At 34.9% G+C, this 18,037-nt stretch overlaps 1 protein-coding gene across 1 annotated transcript in view; it reads right to left on the bottom strand.

The window, feature by feature from the left end:
• Positions 1-9,047: 9,047 nt before the first annotated feature.
• Positions 9,048-18,037, bottom strand: part of ranbp3a (RAN binding protein 3a) — a 45,553-nt gene continuing 36,563 nt past the window's right edge. The window contains 3 exon segments of the mRNA XM_056467803.1: positions 9,048-11,734; positions 13,037-13,214; positions 13,903-14,045. Coding sequence (XP_056323778.1) covers positions 11,691-11,734; positions 13,037-13,214; positions 13,903-14,045 — 365 coding nt within the window. The 3' untranslated portion in view covers positions 9,048-11,690.

Raw genomic sequence — 18,037 nt, 5'->3', positions numbered from 1 at the left:
TAAATGCGCCTTTTCTATTTACAATAAAGAATAAAAAATACTTTAACAAATCAAAAGATCTATTTTTTTTGCTAAACATTTCACAACACTTTTCACAAAAAAATGTTACAGAAATACATTCTCTCATGTACAATATAAAACATTTTTTTTCTCCAATTTTTACACAATAGCTTTGTAATCACTTAAAAGTTCATGTAATTTACTTAATTTTAAGATATAAATAGAATTATGCATTACAAGTATTGTAACAAGATATGCACAATGTTTGATAAGTTTTACAATCCTAAAATGTCTGCATAAACACTTTGCCTATGCAGGACTTTTGCTGGCTCACATGCGTAGTGGAAAGCAAACGTCAAAAGGTGCAGATATCAATAATGAAACTTGTAAAACATATGCTGGAATAGCTGGTTGTTCATTCTGCTGTGGTGACCCCTGATAAATAAGGCACTAAGCCGAAGGAAAATGAATGAAAGAAAAATGTTGCCAGAATATAACTGTTTAAACTACAGTAGTTTTATGGTAAATTACAGTATTTTGTACAGTATTTTTACATTACCGTATTTTTTTGTCATACACCGTTTTGAAGTACTAAAACTTACACAACTCAACTTTGCTACAAAAACAAAAACAACCATAAGCAGGTTAAACAAATAGATCACAACTGATCTTTATTACAAGACAAAACCTTATAGACCATTATAATCGTGTCATGAATATTTTTCTGATCCTGTTTCCAGTGGAACAAACTGTATTCGTTATTAAAATGTTTATTAAAAGTCTCATTACTCTGCTAAACCATTTTTAACAGTGTCCTTAATATTTAATGACAAACTTGGCCTGTACAACTGTAGTTCTTCTGCCCTGAGCTTAATGTACTTATTTAGCCTATGCAACGAGCTAAACATAAATGACAGTAAGCACTCATGAGACAGTGTAGCATTCTTGAAGCTTTACTCATGTACCAAGGGGTGCCGCTGGCCGCCACGGGCCCTTTGACAACTGGGGTGGCGGGGGATGAAGATAAATTGAATTGCGAATGAAAGTGAAGACCGTGGGGGGGTTAGGTGTGTGAATCGCAAATGAAAGCGTGAAAGCGAAGAGCGGGGGGGTTGGGGGGATGTAGGTGGGTGAATCGCGATTGAAATTGAAGAGCAGGGGGGAAGGGGTGGTGATGGCCGTTAGTAGGTCAGTGAATCGTGAATTAAAGTAAGGGGGGGGGGGGGGGGGGTTGAATCGCAAATAAAAGTGAAGAGCGGCACGGGGGGGATCGCGTGCCCTTTATAATGTCTCTGGGAGCCCCCTAAATGTATGGGCCCTTAGAATCATCCTATTTGAAGTCTTTTAATAAGCATGATGTGTACAAGATTTGAAATTTGTGAATCGGAATCTGTCCAATAATAAACCCGAAACACACGTGGTTGTTGTCATGCGGTGAACTCAGCCAATCATGTAATATCGGTGTCGTCATCGCAGTTCCAGCAGTCGCTCTTTAGAAGCTGCATTCGCTAAATCAAACGTCTGATCTCAGAGCGCTTTGATGCCACATGTGACAGTCGAATGACGTCGGTGCAACATCAATCTAGACAAGATTTCTAACCAGCATGCACCGCTTTAAGACAGATTTCAATCAATCTGTGCAGCGCTGTATGAATTCGAATGCACCTATAGACTGATGTGTGTAGGGTGTATATATAGTCCGGATAATCAATAATAACGAGAGTCAGCTGTGCATGTGTGATCAGTGGAGAATAGTGACTGGTGTGTGTAACGGCATGCAGGGATTTGTAGTTAATGGATGAGTTTTTAGTTCACCTGCGATCTTCCAAGAAGTGATCGCTGGTGAAGGATAGCATTTTTTATTGTTAGGCTTTGTTAACATTTGCTAACAAATACAGACATAAAGGGTTTCTTTTTTGAGGAATAACTGCTACAGTATATTATTGCTGAAGGTTGCTGAGAACAGTACATTCTGTTATTGGGTATGGGTGTATAAAAGTGCAGATAGTTTTGAGGATGACAGAATGTATGAGCTGTGTGTTCGTGCTCTGAAACATCTGCAAGGTCAACTGTCAAGAGAAGATACACAGATGCCAGAAAGAGGAACGTCTGGTTGCTGAATGGTCAAACTGTCAAGGCTTGGGATTAGATAATGTGCGAAAGACAGTATAAAAGCATGAAGGAGAGCCTAAAAAAAAAAGAGGGCTGAACTGAGATTACATCTCTCCTGCGCAGAACTTGTACTCTCTAACTTCTTGCATTCAAAATAAAACTTCTTAATTTTCAACTCAGATCTCTGTCAATTTTTGAGCATGCAATGGACTATTTGAGTCCTACACTGGCGATCATGACAAGAAGATTAATAAAAGACTTATGAATACCCCTTCAAGTAAAGTGTTACCTAATGTACATCACTGATGGAGAAAACAAAAGTACCATAGTAATGTCAACAAAAACATTTAAAAGTGAAGTGTCATGGAGGGAATTCTGGGAAAGTCAATTATACGGTTATGTATCAGGAAACTTACTGTTGACCAGGTTGCAGATTTTTACTGTGGTATTTTTACAGACATTTGTTTTTAAAGTGCAGCTGTAGATTTGCTGGATATTTGCATTCGCCAACAAAGCCAGCTGTCAAAGAGCAGCGCGTGCTTGTAGTTGTAGTGCAAAAGAAGCTATAATTGGTTTACAAAAAAGCTTTCAAACATCCATTAGCTGAAATAACTTGCTCAAAATGGCATTGACCTTTAAACCATTCAAGCGTGAGAGAACGGATAAAAGCACTGGATCTTTCAGGGTACACAGACCTTTCATGTACAGACCTCCACTGTGACCCCTGTTTACCCAAAGCTCTATCAACTAACATTGTACTTATATTAAAGCCTTTTGCTAATATTGACTCATAACTATAGTAAAAATTACAGATTTTATTTTAATATCCCATAAAGTTCTAAAGTGAGCGTTTTGTGTTTTTAGTGCCTCTATAATCAGGGGCATTAGGTAATACTAAATATGACTAAATTACAAAATAAAGCGTTATTAACTGGCTGTTCACACAAAGCGCAACATAATATTTTAATACAATATGATAAATAAATGTATTTTAAAATCATGCTACAGGCCCACTTGCAGACTCCAGAGTTTGCAAATTTTAAGCAAATGAAAATAGATTTATTTGATTTTACTAAAAAGTTACTTCCTATTACCTTAGTGAGATGAAAGCAACTAATTTACATTTATTTTATTTTATTTTTCAAGCCTTTTTGAGTATTTTATCTAAGCATTTATCAAACCTTCAAAACACTAGATTCAAATTCAAGCATTTTTTTTAGGATTTCCCGCATCTTCCAGACCTTGATCTTTCCTCTAACAAATTTTCACCTTAAAAAGACCAAAACAGTGACTTTTATTAACATTCTTAATAATTTAAAGTGATATATTGTCTAGCTTTGGTGTTGTATAATACGATACAAAAACCTTGTAATAAACTGCCAGCACATTTTCGGTTATTTTACAGACTTATTTCTCTCTAGATTATTTCTTACACATTTATATTATTTCAAACGTCAACATCAAAATCAACATCCCATAATGCAATTCAGAACCATAAATAAATGGAAAACACTTGTGAATCACAAAATATGTAAATAAACTGTTAAATTAACATATTTTTACAGTGAAGTAAAGGTTACTTGAGAACTGACTTGGTCAAGACCTCTTTTTCAAAATAGCAAAGTCTACTAAAGGAGGTCGAGCCTTCTCCTTTATGACTCCTAAACTCTGGTATAGACTTCCTGACAAGGTCTGAGGCTCGGACACACTCTCTCAGTTCAAAACTAGATTGAAGACCTATCTTTTTAGTAAAGCATACACACAATGCATCACATAACACCTTGAGTCCACCTTATGTAAAGCTGCTTTGAAACAATAATATATATAAAAATGTTCTGTGAACATGTGTATACATGCTATTATAGAAACATGGTGCCTGTCAATTAATTCGGTGGGCAGGGAAACTGCACTCCTACCTCACGTTGCAGTGGGTCTCAAAATCACTGTGATTTGGGTCCTATTTTAACATCAGGAAATTTAAAAAAAAGAGACTTGTTGGGTTTCTATCACTTCACTATGACTGTGTACACACTATACATACAAACAGTTCTGTCCAAATAACTTACAGAAGTTGTTTTTTCAACATAGGTGCTCTTTAAATGTAATTTAGAATAGATTCTCCCAACCCCAACCCAAAAATTCAGGACAAATCAGACATTCTAGAGAGAACAGACAAAAAAGAAGAGACTTTATAAAACAACAGTCAAAGGTGGTACAGGTTTCCAACTGGAAGAATAATGTGACTTAAAAGCAGCATCATGTTTTTATATACACTGTAATATCAGCAGAAATGAATAGGTGGGCTAAAACAACTTTCAACTGCAAATGAACAAGAAAAGAGTCACTTGAATGACAAAAATAGGAGGAAAAAAAGACAAGGTTATTTGCATATTCCAGGTTTAGGTTTTATAATGGTAAAAGTTATCGTCGCATGTTTAATGGAAAACAGAAATGTCTATAACAGACCAAATATATCCACAATTGACCATTATTACACATTTGGAATTCGTGGCCAACAAAAGACATATTCCAGTAAAATCAGCAGATGTTTAGTCCAATAGCAGCCTAGCCCTTCTAAATGAACACTAAACACTTCCACCAGAGTCAAATTGTAGATTTAAACCACAAGACCAGTGCAATGGAGTTATTCTGAGCCAGAAATAGCACTGGCTAGTTCACAGTCTCTCTAAGATCTACACAAACAACCCAAAGGAGAGAGAGAGAGGGGGGGAAAATTAAAACAGTGTGTCTTATAGTACATCTGCTGCAACACAGTGAATGTAAACATTTACAGACATTTACAGCAATCCACTCACATGAGCGAACATCTGTTTTGTAAACCTTTAGCCCTGCTTTCATATTGATGGGAAATGTCTACAGTAACTATATGGAAACACGAACATTCTGAAGCTGAGCATCAGAATGAAGTGATAAAAGGAACACAAACACGAACACAAAACACAACAGTTAAGTGCCATAGTTGATAAAAACACTGAAACTTAACGTCTGCACATGTGACGAAAGCAAAAATTGCTTTAAAACTAGCTAATGCTGTTACGAAGGATATATTTAGCATTTTGACCAACAAATCTACACATCTCTCATCTTAGTTTTAGTAACATTTGAATTCAAAGCATAAAATATTTAAAGATTATCTTACTATGAAACTAATAGATAGTTTTTAGTTGTATAACAGACCTAAACGGTGATCGTTTGAACTTTTTTACACATTTTCAGATGCTACAGACTTATTATAGCGTGTGTGTGGACAGAAACAGTCAGACAGTGCACCACACATTGTTCATTTGTTCACATCTGGTGAATAATGCTACATGAGTACCTGTCACTGGCAGTATTTTGAGGGTATTCAGCAGCAGAGTGGGAAAAGCCCTTCTTTGACTTGATTGTGCGGGAGTCACAGTCATGTTTGTGTACGTTGGTTGGCAGTAATGAACTGCATGAGTGATGTCTGACTCACACTAGCTCACAACATGCCTTCCATGACTGAAGATAAACTGGGTTTTGTTCCTTCTTTAAAAAAAAAAACAAAAAAAAAACAAAAAATATTTGAGCTGTATAAGAGGGCAAGTCTCACAAAAAACTACAACAAAAAAACAAACATCTAGGCCATATTTCATCCCATCATTATTGTGCATTAAAATAACTGTAAAATATTTATAATTGATTTAGCACTTTAAAAAGCAATTAGCTGACTTAAAAGTGAGTAAATTCGTTGTGTTTAAAGTGATTAATTGGCGTAATAAAGTGAGTAAACTCATTGCTTTTAAAGGGATTTGTTGACTTCACTAATAAAGTGAGTAAACCTGTTGCTTTTAAAGTGATTAGGTGACTTTAAAAAAGTGAGAACAATTAATAAGCAATAAGTTTAGTGAGTAGTTGACTTTTCTTTGAAAAGCGAGTAAACTCATTGGGCTCTATTTTAAGGATCTAAGTACAAAGTCTGAAGTGCATGGCGCAAAAGCATTAAGGGCGTGTCCGAATCCACTTTTGGTATTTTAAGGATGGGAAAATACACTCAGCGTCGCGATGCATGGTCTAACAGGGTTGAGCTTATTCTCTTAATGAGTTATAGGTGTGTTTTGAGAATAAACCAATCTGGGAGTCTCATCTCCCATTCCCTTTAAGAGCAGTTGTGTCACTTCATGGCGCATTTCCTATTTACATGGCAGACTTTGTAAGTGGAAAAACTGAACGCTTCACTAGCGAGAAAACAATTAAACAGCATATGCAGCAAGATGATAATGAGGCTCCTCCATTCGGCCTTTACTTTCACTTTCTCTCTTTTGTGGATAAAGAAACGTGTTGTACGCACAGACATCCATTAGCCTACATAATTAATTTTGTTTGTTAAGTGCAAAGATTTGTTTCAAAACTCTTTCTAAATTCAGTTCTAATATCCAGCAAATGAATAAATGAACAATAATAACGAAGTGTGGTCAAACAATTGAGTTATATTCAAAGACACATCCTATGCCCCATATGGTCCAAAACCTGGTGAACAAATCTAAGCTTGTTTTTAATAAAACAAATATAAATATGCATATAATAAATAATACTACGAACAATAATAACATTATACAAAAGCAAGTTGTCGTGAATGAACTGAAAAAAGCCCCCGAGGTGAAGAAGGCATGGAGGTTCTGGCGCAAATGGATTTGCTATTTAAACAACGTTGCGAATAATGGGAAATTAAGCTTGCGTAACTTGACTTTAAAAAAAGTGAGGAAACTTGATGCTATTACATTTTTTTAGTCGACTTTACATTTTAAATGTGAGAAAACACATTAAAACAGCATATAAGCATACAAAGCGACTAAGGTTTTAAAGTTTACTAAAGCGATTGGTTAACTTTTTCTTTAAAAGTGAGTAAACTTGTTGCTTTTAAACGGATAATGTTGTCTTCACTGAATAAAGTGAATAAACCTGTTGCTTTTAAAGTTATTAGTTGACTTTAATTGCTTAAAAACAATTGTTCTCACTTTTTAAGTGTAATGATTAGTAGACCTAATTTTAAAAATTGAGAAAATGTATTTCTTTCAAAGCGATTAGTTGACTTTACTTAATAAAGTGAGTGAACCTGTTGCTTTTATAACGATAAGTTTACTTAATAAAGTGAGTGATATTTATGTGGGTTTGCAAAGAGCTGGGCAGCGTATTTTTAGAGCTAGACTGACAGATCAGATGTAAAAAGAGTTTGGATATATATTATCTAACTAAAACAGGATTCTGTTTTGGGGTGAAATGTAACCCAGATATTTTCCTGTGAGATTCACAAAGTTGAAATGTGGTCCAACTTCAAAACTAAGCTCTTTTTATTTTAACACAATTCCTGTCAAAGGAGAAAAAAACAAAGCACACACTTTAGATAATATTATGACAAAAACTACCTAGTAGACAAAAATATTTAGATGATAAACACTGTGTATAGTATTATTTTTAGTAACAGAAAATAAACTCATTTTAAGATAATGTTATCATAAGTAAGACGTTTTGCTATAAAACTTCAGATCCTAAGCTATATACAATACTAAATCTTGATATATACAGGACTATTTCATAAAAATAGACTGTGTGAAAAGGTACTATTGCATTGAAACTGGATGATAATATACATTAATATTTATTTTGTACAACTTTTCTTATTGAATGTTTAATATTTTAAACAATTTGTCCAATAATGAAATCTATGTCTTCCAATACTCACACTAACATTATAACAATCTCGTATATATATATATATATATATATATATATATATATATATATATATATATATATATATATATATATATATATATATATATATATATATATATATATATATATACACACACACACACACAGTTGAGGCCAAAATTATTTGCCCTTCATGCAAATTAATTTTTGTAGAAATTTTTTTCAAATGTTTCTCAAGTGATATTTAATGGATTAAGGAAAATTTCACAGTATTTCCCATAATATCTTTTCTTCTGGAGGAAGTTTTAATTGCTTAAAATAAAAGCAGTTTAAATTTTTTTTAGGTCAATATTATTAGACCCCTTAATAAGTATTTATTTTTTCGATTGGGTACAGAACAAACCACTGTTGTATAATGACTTGCCTAATTACCCCTAAGGCTGATTTATTCTTCTGTGTCAAGTGCACAGATATGCTCCAGCGCAGCCTTCTCGCGGTCTCATAGCCCTTACCGTGACCTGTCAAAAAATTTAACTACACGTTGCAACGACGCGTAGCGCAAGCTCTGTGATTATTTTGCGTTTACCTTATAATTAATGTTGTTGCACGTCCGCTGGTTCCAGCCTCTGAGTGAGCGAGTTTTAGCTACTTGTAGCATTCAGAAAAAAAAAAAAATACCTGCGAAAAAACTTGACACAGAGGAACTTATACTTCCAATTTATACTTCCGTGAGCCCGATGGCGCGAGTGTTTACAAGTGTCTAGTCCCGTGAAGGAGCTCCAGATGGAAATTTTTGTTTTGTGTTTACCTTATGATTAAAGTTGTTGCACAGCCGCTGGTTCCTGCCTCTAAATGAATGAGTTTTAGCTACTTGTACATTAAGGTAGCTTCAGAATAAAACCAAACATTCGCGAAGAAATTCGACACAGAAAAACAGAAAAACGTACTGCCAGCTACACATACAGCGTGCAAAAGTATAATGCATGACTACGCGCAAGGCATGCGCCATCGGTCACGCCGATCACTCAACGCAAAGTATAAACCAGCCTTAAGTTTTCTAGTTAACCCAATTAAGCCTTTAAATCTCACTTTAAGCTGAATACTAGCATATTCAAAAATATCTAGTAAAATATTATGTACTGTCATCATGGCAAAGATAAAAGAAATAATTTATTAGAAATTAGTATGTTTAGAAATGTGTTGAAAACCTTCTGTGTTAAACAGAAATTGGGAAAAAAAAAAAAAAAGAATTACAATTTAACAGTAGGTATAATAATTCTGACTTCAACTGTTTACATTTATGATTTTATCACGCTCCTAAAAAATATGTACTTTAATATTTGAAACGACAACAGTGAGACATATTTTTCATTTATGGACGAAGCTTTCCTATAAAGAGACTAAACTAATTTCACATTTGAATAATGCAACAAATGAGGTCCATTTGAATCTGCAATATAACTGTTTCGGATTCTGAAATGATTATATAAGAGCATGATGATCAGAGAGCTCTTTAATTATTATTTTAGTCATACTGCACTAACGAGAAAAATAATGCCACTTAAGCATCCAATGACACATATGAATGGGATAGTTCAGGAAAAAAAAAACGTATTAACTTTGATTCAGTGACTACATTTATATGGACATCAGTATTCAAGTGATTTGCCTTAATCTGAATAAGCCAATAATATGATTAAGGTGTTTACATGAGTTTTGAATGTTTCTTTCATGATCCTGTTTTAAATGTATAAACTGATTTCAAACAGCCACCATTTTAAAAGCGAAATCGAGGCTGCGGTGGGAAGAAACCCGGAAGTATTGCCTATAGTCACAAAGGAATGCTGTGTACCTGCCTGTATAACTTATCAGCGAAGAAAAAGTGACACATTTATAATTTCACCACCTTCCGAGTATCCCAAAAGTCCGTTCTGAATAGATAGTGAAAATAATAAGGGATATCAGACCTCATTTTCAGCTAAGTTAAGGGAAATGGCTAACGTGTTTTTTCCCAAACACACATTTTAGATGCCATTTATCAAACTCAAGTTAATGAATTGATTCTTTCACTATATTAGACTTGTCACGATACTCAATTGCGGTACTGAAATTTAAAAAAACCTTTAATTTCCTGCTAACATTTAAGCACTCTTGACTGCTGATTTGCCATTGTGTTCATGTGCTTAACAGAAATGACTTTGATTGGCCGTGAAGGTCATCAGTTCACTGCCCTTCACCAATGTTTACCGAGTGCAAACCTTCGCGGCTGTAAACGCTTCAGTGTCCCAGTATTTGTGTTTGCACTCTGTGAAAAGCGGTAAACTAATGACCTTCACGGCCAATCACAGTCATTTCTGTTGAGCACTGGAGAATACTATAGGAAATCAGCAGAGTTTAAGAACACGGTCAGCGGCACTTAAATGTTAGCGGGAAAGAGATGTTTTAAAAATTCAGTCCCGGCACAACACTATTAAAGACAACATGTTTTGTTGCTCACTGGGTTACATGGGCTGAAGCAGAGAAGCTTACCCACAGTGTTTACCTGGTGCCATGAACTGAAGCCTAGGAGGACACTTAGCGTTAAGTGTATTACTCCTAAAGAGATTGTGATGTTGTTTGATGCCTAATATGCTTTATTTGTTTAAATTAAACTTAACTCAATGATATAAAAGTGCTGTTTACACCATATCTGCATTTTGAAATTGCGGCAACAGCATGTTGTTGCAATGTTTTCAGTGCTGATCCTACACTTATATACGGGTTTCTTCACACCAAAGCCTCGCTTTTTTTTTTTTTTAAATGGTGGCCGAGTAAAATAAGCGTATAGCACATAGATTGATTAACCTCATTGCGTCACCAGGCTATCCAATGTTTCTTCTGGAGTTTCATGTCATTTCAGGTTTTTCTTATAAAATTTTTTGACTTTAACTGCAGTTTAGCATTTTAACTTTCATTCAGGAACAAACTGAGGTATTGGATGAAAGTACGAAGTTAAGGACTGCTGGAAGAGTGTTGTTTTAATGTAATTTAATACAGTATGCTGAATGGGGAACAAAAAAAAACCTCCGCATTTCACAGTGCGGGTGTCTGTGGTCCTGACATGGTAGGTGCAGAGAATAGTGTCAAACAGCTGTGTGTGTGTGGACTATCCTGTCGCAAAATGCAGCAAAAACTCCTACGTGACGGTAATAGTTTGATTGCGCTGTTTACATGTCTGTACTGCACTTCAATAATGCGACTAAAATCATCATACTCCACATGTCGTAATTCCATTTCTGTTTAGTTTGATTATGACTTTAGTCGGATTAAGATAATCAAAAATCACTGTTTACATGGTAGACTCTTAATCAGAGTATTGTCTTAATCGTATTAAAATCAGATTATTCGTGTCCATGTAAACGTACTCATTGTTGCATGAACTTTCCCCTGAAGTTACACTGAGATCTAAAGTGAGGATTAAGGGATTCTATTAAACAGTTTAGCAGCTGAAACTGAGCAGAACTGGTACTGATGTGGAGATGGAAAGACACTCACACATACGTTGGTTTCTGTTAACTCACTCTATCCATTCAGGAGGGCATGGAATAATTAAGTCTCACATAAACGTGTTATTGTACGTAGAATGAAAAATCTTGACTGTTTACTAAAACGCTAAGAGAAAGTCATTTTCATCAATATGATGATATTGAGAAGGTTATGTGTCCAGTCTGAAAGATACGCTTTTTTTGCTGTTAAAATGCAATAAATAAAACCAGCTGAACACATGACTAGAGTAAACCTGAAGGAGTTTGAACAAGAAAGAAACACCTGCATAGTATTTGAGCTAACCAGAGGGCTGCAAGTGAGGCATTGTGGGATAGAAATCAGCGACAGGCTCAGCCCTATGTGTTGCCTGTGGATGAACACACACCTGCCTCTGGGTTACCTGAAAAACAAAAAACAAAACATGAACTCAGCATATATCGCAATATACAGTTGAAGTCAGAATTATTCACCCCCTTGGATAATTTTTTCCCCCAATTTCAGTTTATTTGAAAGAAGATTTTTTTTCAACACATTGTTAATCATAACAGTTTTAATAACTCATTTCTAATAACTGATTTCTTTTGTCTTTTCCATGATGACATAATATTTTACTAGATATTTTTCAAGACAGTAGTATTCAGCTAAAAGTGCAATTTAAAGGCTTAACTAGGTTAATTAGTTTAACTAGGCAAGTTAGCGTAATTAGGCAAATCATTGTATAACAGGTTTGCTCTGTAGACAAACGAAAAAAAAAAATATTGCTTAAGGAGGTTAATAATAATGACCTTAAAATGGTTTTAAAACAATTAAAAACAGCTTTTATTCTAGCCAAAATAAATCAAATAAGTAGATACTAGGAAATAATATGATCATATCACCCCAATTTTAACCTCCTTACACTGGCTACCTGATAAGTTTCGTATTGATTTTAAAATATTGCTTCTTACTTATAAAGCTTTAAATAATCTAGCTCCTGTTTATCTAACCAAGACCTTTCTTTTTAGCAAAGCATACACTCAATGCATCATATAGCGGTATGATGCATGAATGTGCTTCAATCAGGTTTTTGCATCTCGTTTATACACCCTATGAACAGCAGCAACGCTGAATATTCTTTTTTCTCTATTTCCACCTGGGGACACTCATCCCGAGGCCCCGAGAAATTATGCAGTGCCACAAAGCGATCCAAGACCTGTGAAGAGATTATCCCAAGTTTTCCACATTCCCGGACCAGGCCGTATCCTGAGCAGCTGCTGTGGTGGTCATGGAGGAGTAGAGAGCATGCGTCTGATTCCTGTGAGACTCCAGGGCCAGACGAGTCTTCGCTGACGTCCAGCGTTCTCCAGCCTAGTCTGCAGCTCTCCACAAAACGTTTGGCCATATGAGAAATGGTCGTGCCCAACTGAGGGCACTTCACTTTCGCCCATTGGTAAAGTTTTAGTAGTATAGTTCGGGACTTGTAGAGATGCGCATCGATGGATTACTCTTCAGCGTTTGGACTCTCAGCAGTGAACTAATAAAACTGAACTAAACTTAAACTCTGAAAACAGAACTGACACCGTTTCAATTCACTATTATCTTCTATATGAAGCTGCTTTGACACAATCTACATTGTAAAAGTGCTCAAAATTTCTCAATGTCACATTTTTTCAATATCATGCAGCCCTAGTAGTACGAGCCAGGCGTTGTTCTGGAAGTTCACCTGGAGCAGGTGTAGCTGCAATGGGAGGCGTACGGGACTCGTCGTCGTCACTGAAGCGAATGACCTCTCCATCAGGAAGCGCAGGCTGACCATCAGACTCCTGCCCGCTGATGCTTCGCAGCGCCAGGATGCGATGATGCAGGGCTGCAAAGAGCTGGGCAGCGTCCTTAGAGCTGGACTGAAGGATCACATGTGAAGAGATGAGAAGAGATGAAACCATGTAAGACTGACAACCAGTGTTGGGGGAAATGCATGACAAGTAAAGTGAGTTAAGTTTTAATATTACTTTTCAAAGTAACAAGTAACAGATTACCAAAAAAAAATTTGTAATAATATTTGAGTTCCTTTTTAAAAATTGTAATGTGGGTTACATTTTAGTTTAATTAATTAGCTTAAAAAAATAATAGCTGAATTAATATTAACATAGGTTGAATTCCGCACTGGATGAGAGAAGGCAGGAACAGACAGAAACCAAGATGGCAGAGCCTTGCACAAGTAGTAAACACGTTGCTTTAAACTTTCATTAATCTGTATACTGTATACGGCATGTATAGCCATCAGGAAGTTTTCAGAAAATAACATTAATCCTAAATTATAATTTTTTATGTGTTTTTTTTAAGATAAATAAAGTTTACAGTTTGTTGTTAATTAAAATAAGAAAAAAAAAAACCTGCAAGTGCTGAAAGTGATCAAGCCTCAGCAAAGGTAAGAAGTAACTCAAAATTAACGTATCATAAAAAGTAACGAAATTATTTACTTTTTTAGGGAGTAACTCAATAATGTAACGCATTACTTTCAAAAGTAACTTTCCCTAACACTACTGACAACCTCTCAAAACTTCTTTTTACAACCATAAGCATTCTTACAGATATGAGGAAGACTTTGACACCCTGTTCCTCGGTGTCTATCGCTGTTATTCGGAGACTCTTCTCACTGGCTTTATCCACCTGCATCTGAGGCCAGAGCTTAGTGTTGAGGATCACTCGAAGACTCCCTTGAGTCCGCATGACTGCAAGCCATAAACAAACAGCTCTTATTAAATGGGTAACACTTTAGTTTAGGTCACAATTTACAGTATTAACCCTTGAAATTTACTGTTGAAATTTACTACTCTTTTGTTATGTTAGGGATGAAACCATCCACTGAATTAAACTGCTGTAAAAATGCATCAGATAAATATTTTTTTCACATTGTTTTGCATAAATCTGTTAATCAACCTCAGTCCTGATCAAAACTACTAAATTGCTTAGAAAATTACAGGATTTTAACTCTTTAATTGCCAAATTCATAAATGATGTCACTGATTTGGTGTCATGGTTTTGTATTAAAAAATGTGGTCAACAGTGCAAAAACAGCCACCAACAGTAAATTAGGGAGAAAACATTAAAATCAATCAAAAACATTGGCAATCAAAGGCAATGTTGTTTCACATCTCCAAGAATGTGATAAAAGGTAAAAAAAAAATCCAATCCACGGTTACTTTTTATTTTGAAAATATGTCATTTTGTGTGTTTTTCACCAAATCAGTGACATCATTTATGAATTTGGCAATTAAAGAGTTAAAATTCTGTAATTTTCTAAACAATTTAGTAGTTTTGATCAGGACTGAGGTTGATTAACAGATTTTTTACACAAAAAAAAAACAAACAAAAAAAAACAGGACGTGCGCAAAGCAAACGGGAATAAAAGGTCTGTTCAGATTTGCTAGGATCATCAAGCATCATCAAATGTGATCAAGAATAAGTTTTACAAGTTTAAAATGATGCTTCAATCCCGGTTTGTGGACGCTAAATCAGGTTTATTTTGTACATTAACAGAACAGATATGCATACAGCAGTGGATATTCACCTGTATCCAGTCACATTTGCGTGCAAAAAGAGTGCAAAGCTAAACGAGTGTGCTGTCTGTGTGTACGTGTCCACGCTGTGTGTATGTGTGTGTGTGAACTTTGTAACAACATTGTTTCTGACTCATCTTTGCAACTCCACAACAAATGCATCAAATACTCATTGGTAAAGTTCTCACTGTAGTATTTCTCACAAACATTACGTGAGATCTTCTTCCTTCATGTCTGTTTGTTGTCTGAAGCAGCCAAGGGCGGAGATTAAGGCACGTGGACAGGCACGTGCAAACCGTGGGCATGAAGGACTAGCCTTAAAGGCACAGTTCACAAAAACAGCTACCTGCTGCTCAGAGCTATTAAATAGAAACTTCTGAAAGCTATAATAAATAATCTGATGGGTGTTTTGAGCTGAAACTTTACAGACACAATCTGAAGACACAAAAGACTTATATTAAATCTGGAAAAAGGGGTAAACTAGGTGTCCTTTAAGACTCAAAATCACCCTAGAGTGGATTAAAAAAAAACATCCCCAACAGCACATAAAGATTAACTAACCATTAACGAACAGTGCTTGTTTAAAAAAAAAAACTACTAATAAGCTGTTTATTGGTAGTTAGTAAGGTAGAAGTTGGGTTTAGTTCACAATTCATGCTATTAACCACTGGCATACAGCTGCCTATTATTTAGATATTAACTGTTCATTAATAGGTATAAATCTATTTCTGCATCCCTAATCCAACACAAAACCTAAACCCAACTTCTACATTACTAACAACCAATAAACAGCTAATTACCATTAAATTAAGTTCATACTGTGCATTTATATTTTAAACATATCAAACAGTTGTATGAAAATATGATGCAAATATTAGCTAAACTGGTAACAGTTTAGAAGAAGTTAGCATTAGTTAATGTTTTTACTAACAGGGAAAAACCATGAACAAAACAATTATTACAGTCTGTATTCATCTTTGTTAATGTTAATAATGGTAAAGTTAGCTCATATTAACTCACGATGCATTAACTAATGTTAAACAAACATGACTTTGGAATATTTAAATGCATTAGTAAAAGTTGCTGACAAGCAATGATTAATAAATGCTTTACAAGATTTATTCATTCTTAGGTCATGTTAGGCCTATTTTTTTGTGGTAAGATATATAGCACCAAAATGTACTGCGATAAACGATATTATTGTCATTTTAAGACCATTTTCACACTATAATAGCATCATAATGCAAGTACACTCTTCCAGTGAACACAATATTTTTATTATAAAGAATATATCATTTAATTATAGCCATTTTATCAATTTAATAATTAGGTATTGGAATCAGAATGTGAAAATGGATATATCCTAAACAATAAATAATAATATATGTTAACAATAATGTCCAAGGTAAAAAGAACTAGAAAAAAGTAACAGATCTATTTTCAGTCATCAGGCAACCACATGAAAATATACTATAGTAATTTATAGTAAATACTCTAGTGTTTGTTAACCATACTGACACTGACGCCTCCAATAGAGATAGAGATGTTGCACAGTCAGCTAAAATGTGGTTAAAATTGTTTTTTATGTATGGGTGATACATATTGCATCTCCAAAAATGATTGAGGACATGCGATAAGTTGATATATTGATTATTGTGACAGGCCTAGTTCATGTTAGTAAATTTATTGACTAACATTAAATAATGAAACCTTATTGTAAAGTGTGAATGCTAAATTAAAGCTTCATAAGCATGCCGGTATAGAGGACAGGACAATGAATAGATATTTTAAGACTACCAGCATCATTCAAGTCCTTCTGATTTATAAAACAGATGTATTTGCACCCCCTTGTGTCAGTTCAACAATCTGCAGACAAGCTATTAAAGGGATAGTTCACCGCAAAATTAAAAGTCATTTACTTACCCTTTACCTATTTAAAACATTTAGGTGTTTCTTTGTTCTGTTGAACACAAAGGAAGACAGGCAAGTTAGAAGCCTGAAACATTGACTTCCATGTTATTTGTTTTTCCTACTATGAAAGTCAATGTGTTCAACTGTCAACGTATATCCGTTCAACTACTATTTGTGTTCAACAGAAATAAGACACTCATAAAGGTTTATAACCACTTGAGGGTAAATAAATAATGAATACATTTTTATTTTTGGGTGAACTATCCTTTTAATTTAAACTAAAATTTGTTATTTAGAGCACTTCCTATCCAATAATCAAAAGAAACTTTGTGTAAAATTGGCATTTTTTAAAAGCATAGACACGATTTATTCTGCAAACCTCTAGAAAACTTGCCAATTCTGTAAAATTGTCTAGTGTTTAACACAAAAACTAATTGAAGAGGTTTGTAGCGGTCCAGAAATGGTACATACCAAACCATTACACGCATTAAAGGGATAGTTCACCCAAAACAATGAAACTTACTCTTGTGTAATTTTAGGAGTATCTTTCTTCTGTTTAACACAAAGAAAATATTTTGAAGAATGTGGCTAATTGGGATCAATTGAAAAAATAAAAATACTATGTGAATGAATGTGTGTCAGTAACCAGCAGTCTTCAAAATATCTTATTTTGTTTTCAACAGAACAAAAAACTCAAATGATTAAATCATAACAGAATTAAATAATAAAAAAAATCCCAATAACGTACATGCTCTGGCTTTTATGATGATGGTTTTGAGCTGATAAAAAACTACAGATGGTTTTCAACAGCTAATGGCCCATTTCCACTTTCAAAGTGCACTTTTATGGCCGTTTCCACTGTCAACGAGTACCTAAAAGCGAACCGTACCGTAACAAGCCTTAACCGTAACAAGCCACAATGAAAACAAAGAAACCGCCATGTTTTAAATACACAGCCAAGAGATTACACCGTAATAATATATACAAATAATAATTAGCCATGGCCGACCCAAGCTCAAACAAACCTTGTCGTCATCTTGATGAACAGCTACAAAGCCAAGAAAAAGAGAAGATTCTACCCTGTGCCCCGCAGTTGTTTACGAGCCAAAGCGATTTCGCTTTGTTTCTTGTGCTTGCGTGCACGTCTATATTTGAACTTCTTAAGCTGATGATAATAACGTGCGCTTGATTATTGACGTGCTTTTGAAAACCTGATCCTTTCAGAAACTGACAAACGCGAGAGTGACGTGCAA

Source organism: Danio aesculapii, chromosome 11, assembly GCF_903798145.1.
Source record: "Danio aesculapii chromosome 11, fDanAes4.1, whole genome shotgun sequence".
In the NCBI taxonomy this organism is placed as follows: Eukaryota; Metazoa; Chordata; class Actinopteri; order Cypriniformes; family Danionidae; genus Danio; species Danio aesculapii.
This window is presented reverse-complemented; position numbering and strand designations above follow the sequence as displayed.